General features: G+C 47.1%; 1 protein-coding gene across 1 annotated transcript; it reads left to right on the forward strand.

Annotated features, from left to right (window-relative positions):
- Positions 1 to 852: 852 nt before the first annotated feature.
- Positions 853 to 2,172, forward strand: FADD (Fas associated via death domain; the record flags this gene model as incomplete). The annotated part of the gene is made up of 2 exons (XM_079536970.1): positions 853 to 1,153; positions 1,886 to 2,172. 2 exons carry the CDS (start codon positions 853 to 855, stop codon positions 2,170 to 2,172), a joined length of 588 nt encoding a protein of 195 aa, XP_079393096.1.
- Positions 2,173 to 2,566: the final 394 nt, after the last annotated feature.

Raw genomic sequence — 2,566 nt, forward strand, 5'->3', positions numbered from 1 at the left:
CGAGCAGCTTCCAGGGACATAATGCACACAGCAATATCTCTTTGAGAAAGGGGCTGTGATACTGCACTTCTTACTCTCTGTTGGCTCCTTTCATCAGTGTATAACCCCAAATAATCCTCATTCATTTAGCTGGTAGGTAAAACACTATGTGATAAAGATCACAAGAAAGCCAGTAATTGTGCACTTACAGGGAACATGCAGGCCTCCCAACTGAGGCATAGATGCATTACTATAATGACAGCCCAATCAAAGCCAAGGTGTAGGGAATTGGCACTACTGCTTGATCAGCAGGAGATGGACAATCTCACATTTGGCTCCAAGCACACGTTTTTAATTCAGTACTATGAGACAAGTCAGTTAATCTCCAGGGGATTTTGAGCACTGTGTGGTTCCTAATTAACAGGCCAAGTGGTAACGAGCACAATGACTGGCACTTTGGTTCTGCCAAAGCCCCACACACTTCCAGGTGGCAGGGAGCCCTGCAGTCCCAAGGCAGGGAGCCGAGGCGTCTGAGCAGCCCCATGCGAAGGGGGCCCTCTTCCTCGTAATAAACTGGAAGCACACGAGTCTCTTTGCTTTTAGACACAAACCGCGTGGCACAGCTGCTAGGCGCTACCACACCCCTAAGGAAGACCGGCCGCCATCTTCTGACGGCTGCGGGAGAGCCCGCCGTCGTGACGTCACTTCCGGCCCGGCTGGCGCGGGTCAGCACCCCGCCGAAGCGGGGCCGGGCCGGGGCGGGCTTCGCGTTCCCGCGGTGGCACTGCGGAAGCGCGAGTGAAATCCGCCGCCAGGGTGGAGTGTGCGCGCTGTGCCTCTTTTGGTGTCGGCTGCGCTGTAGGCCTCAGCCCCATGGATCCCTTTCTGGCTCTGCTGAATTCTTTGTCTGCCTGTCTGTCTGCCAGCGAACTGCACGACCTGAAGTTTCTGTGCCAGGACAAAATTGGGAAAAGGAAGCTGGAGTCTGTCCAGAGCGGCAGAGAGCTCTTCAACTTCCTCATGGAGCAGCAGCTGATTTCAAGTCACAACATAGACTTGCTTAAAACCATGTTTAAGAGCATTAAAAGAGAAGATTTGGTCTTACGGCTGGAGCATTTCATAGAGGAGGGAGAAGCCAGCGCTCCTGATGAGCGGCCTGACATGAAGGAAAGACGTAGGTGCAGCTTTTTATTTTTTTCGTTATTTTTTTCCAAGTGATCCCAGTAAACGTGTGTTTGAGGCGTGAGAGTGCTCAGCCCTCAGTTCCCATCTGTGGCTGCTGCTAACGGTGCTGTTGCAGGGACGGTGTTGTACCCTGGAAGCGTACCGTGAGGGCAGCATATGCTGCGAGCAGCTGCTCCTTTAGCCCTGGTCACCGAGTCACAGAATCGTAGGGTTTGGAAAGGAACTCTACAGAGTCCAACCCCCTAAAGTCCTGCTAAAGTAGGTTCGCTAACAGCAGGTTGCACAGGTAGACAGTTAGGTGGGTCTTGAATATCCCAAGAGAAGGAGATTCCATCACTCTCTGGGCAGCCTGTTCCTGTGCCTTGTCACTCTGACAGTAAAGAAGTTCTTCCTTGTATTTCTGTGGAACTTCCTGTGTTTCACTTTCTGTATGTTGCCCTTGGCTCTATTGCACACCACCGAGAAGAATCCACTCCTATCAACATTACTCCTGCACTTTATTTGCAAACAGTTATTAGTCTTCTCTCATTCTCTCTTCTCCAGACTGAGGAGTCCCAGGTCTCTCAGCTCTCAGCCTGGTGGTTAATTGGAAGCCCTGCTCTGTACTAGGAGCTTCCAGTGCACGCAGTAGCTTTTCATTATGAGTGATACATCAATAACAGTGTTTTGCTTAATAAAAGTATCTTTGTATGTCCTCACATATGTATTTCTGCTGTTCCAGGTTTGCAGAAGGTAGTTATCGAAGTTATATGCGAAAACGTTGGGAGAGACTGGAGAAGGCTGATGCGAAAACTTGACCTTTCTGAAGTGAGTATAGAGAGAATAGAAGAAGACAATCCACGGAATTTGCGGGAGCAATTGGTTCAGTCACTTCGAGAATGGCAGAAATTGAAGGGGAAAGATGCAAAGGTGACTGACCTAATAAAGGCTCTTCGAGACTGTAATATGAATTTAGTGGCAGACATAGCTGAAGAGAAGCTCTCACGTCTGAACACAGAAAACATGTGAAATGAAGAGAAAAGCACTTTCACATCACAGATGCAAATGAAGAAAGAAGCAAAAGTGCCTTTTGATCATCTGTCATTGGCTCTGTTAATTCTGCCGTTAATTTATGTGCCTTAAAATTAATAGGTTAATTTCAGATCAGGTTATAACTAATGTGAAAACAAATCCTTCCTTTCAGGCAGTGCTTTGCAGTTGGTGCTTCCTTTAAGAGATTTTAACTTTTGGAATACAAATTTTTTGCAGAAAATTCTGAGACTTTAGTTTTGCCCCCCACCTGAAAATAATATATGCTTTATTGCAGATTCCTTACAAGTGCCTTGTCTGTAATTACATCCATGGGACACTTCTGAGGGAACTGACAATTTCATTTTATATATATATATATAAAATATATATA

This window comes from Tetrao urogallus (assembly GCF_951394365.1).
Source record: "Tetrao urogallus genome assembly, chromosome: 6".
Taxonomy (NCBI): Eukaryota; Metazoa; Chordata; class Aves; order Galliformes; family Phasianidae; genus Tetrao; species Tetrao urogallus.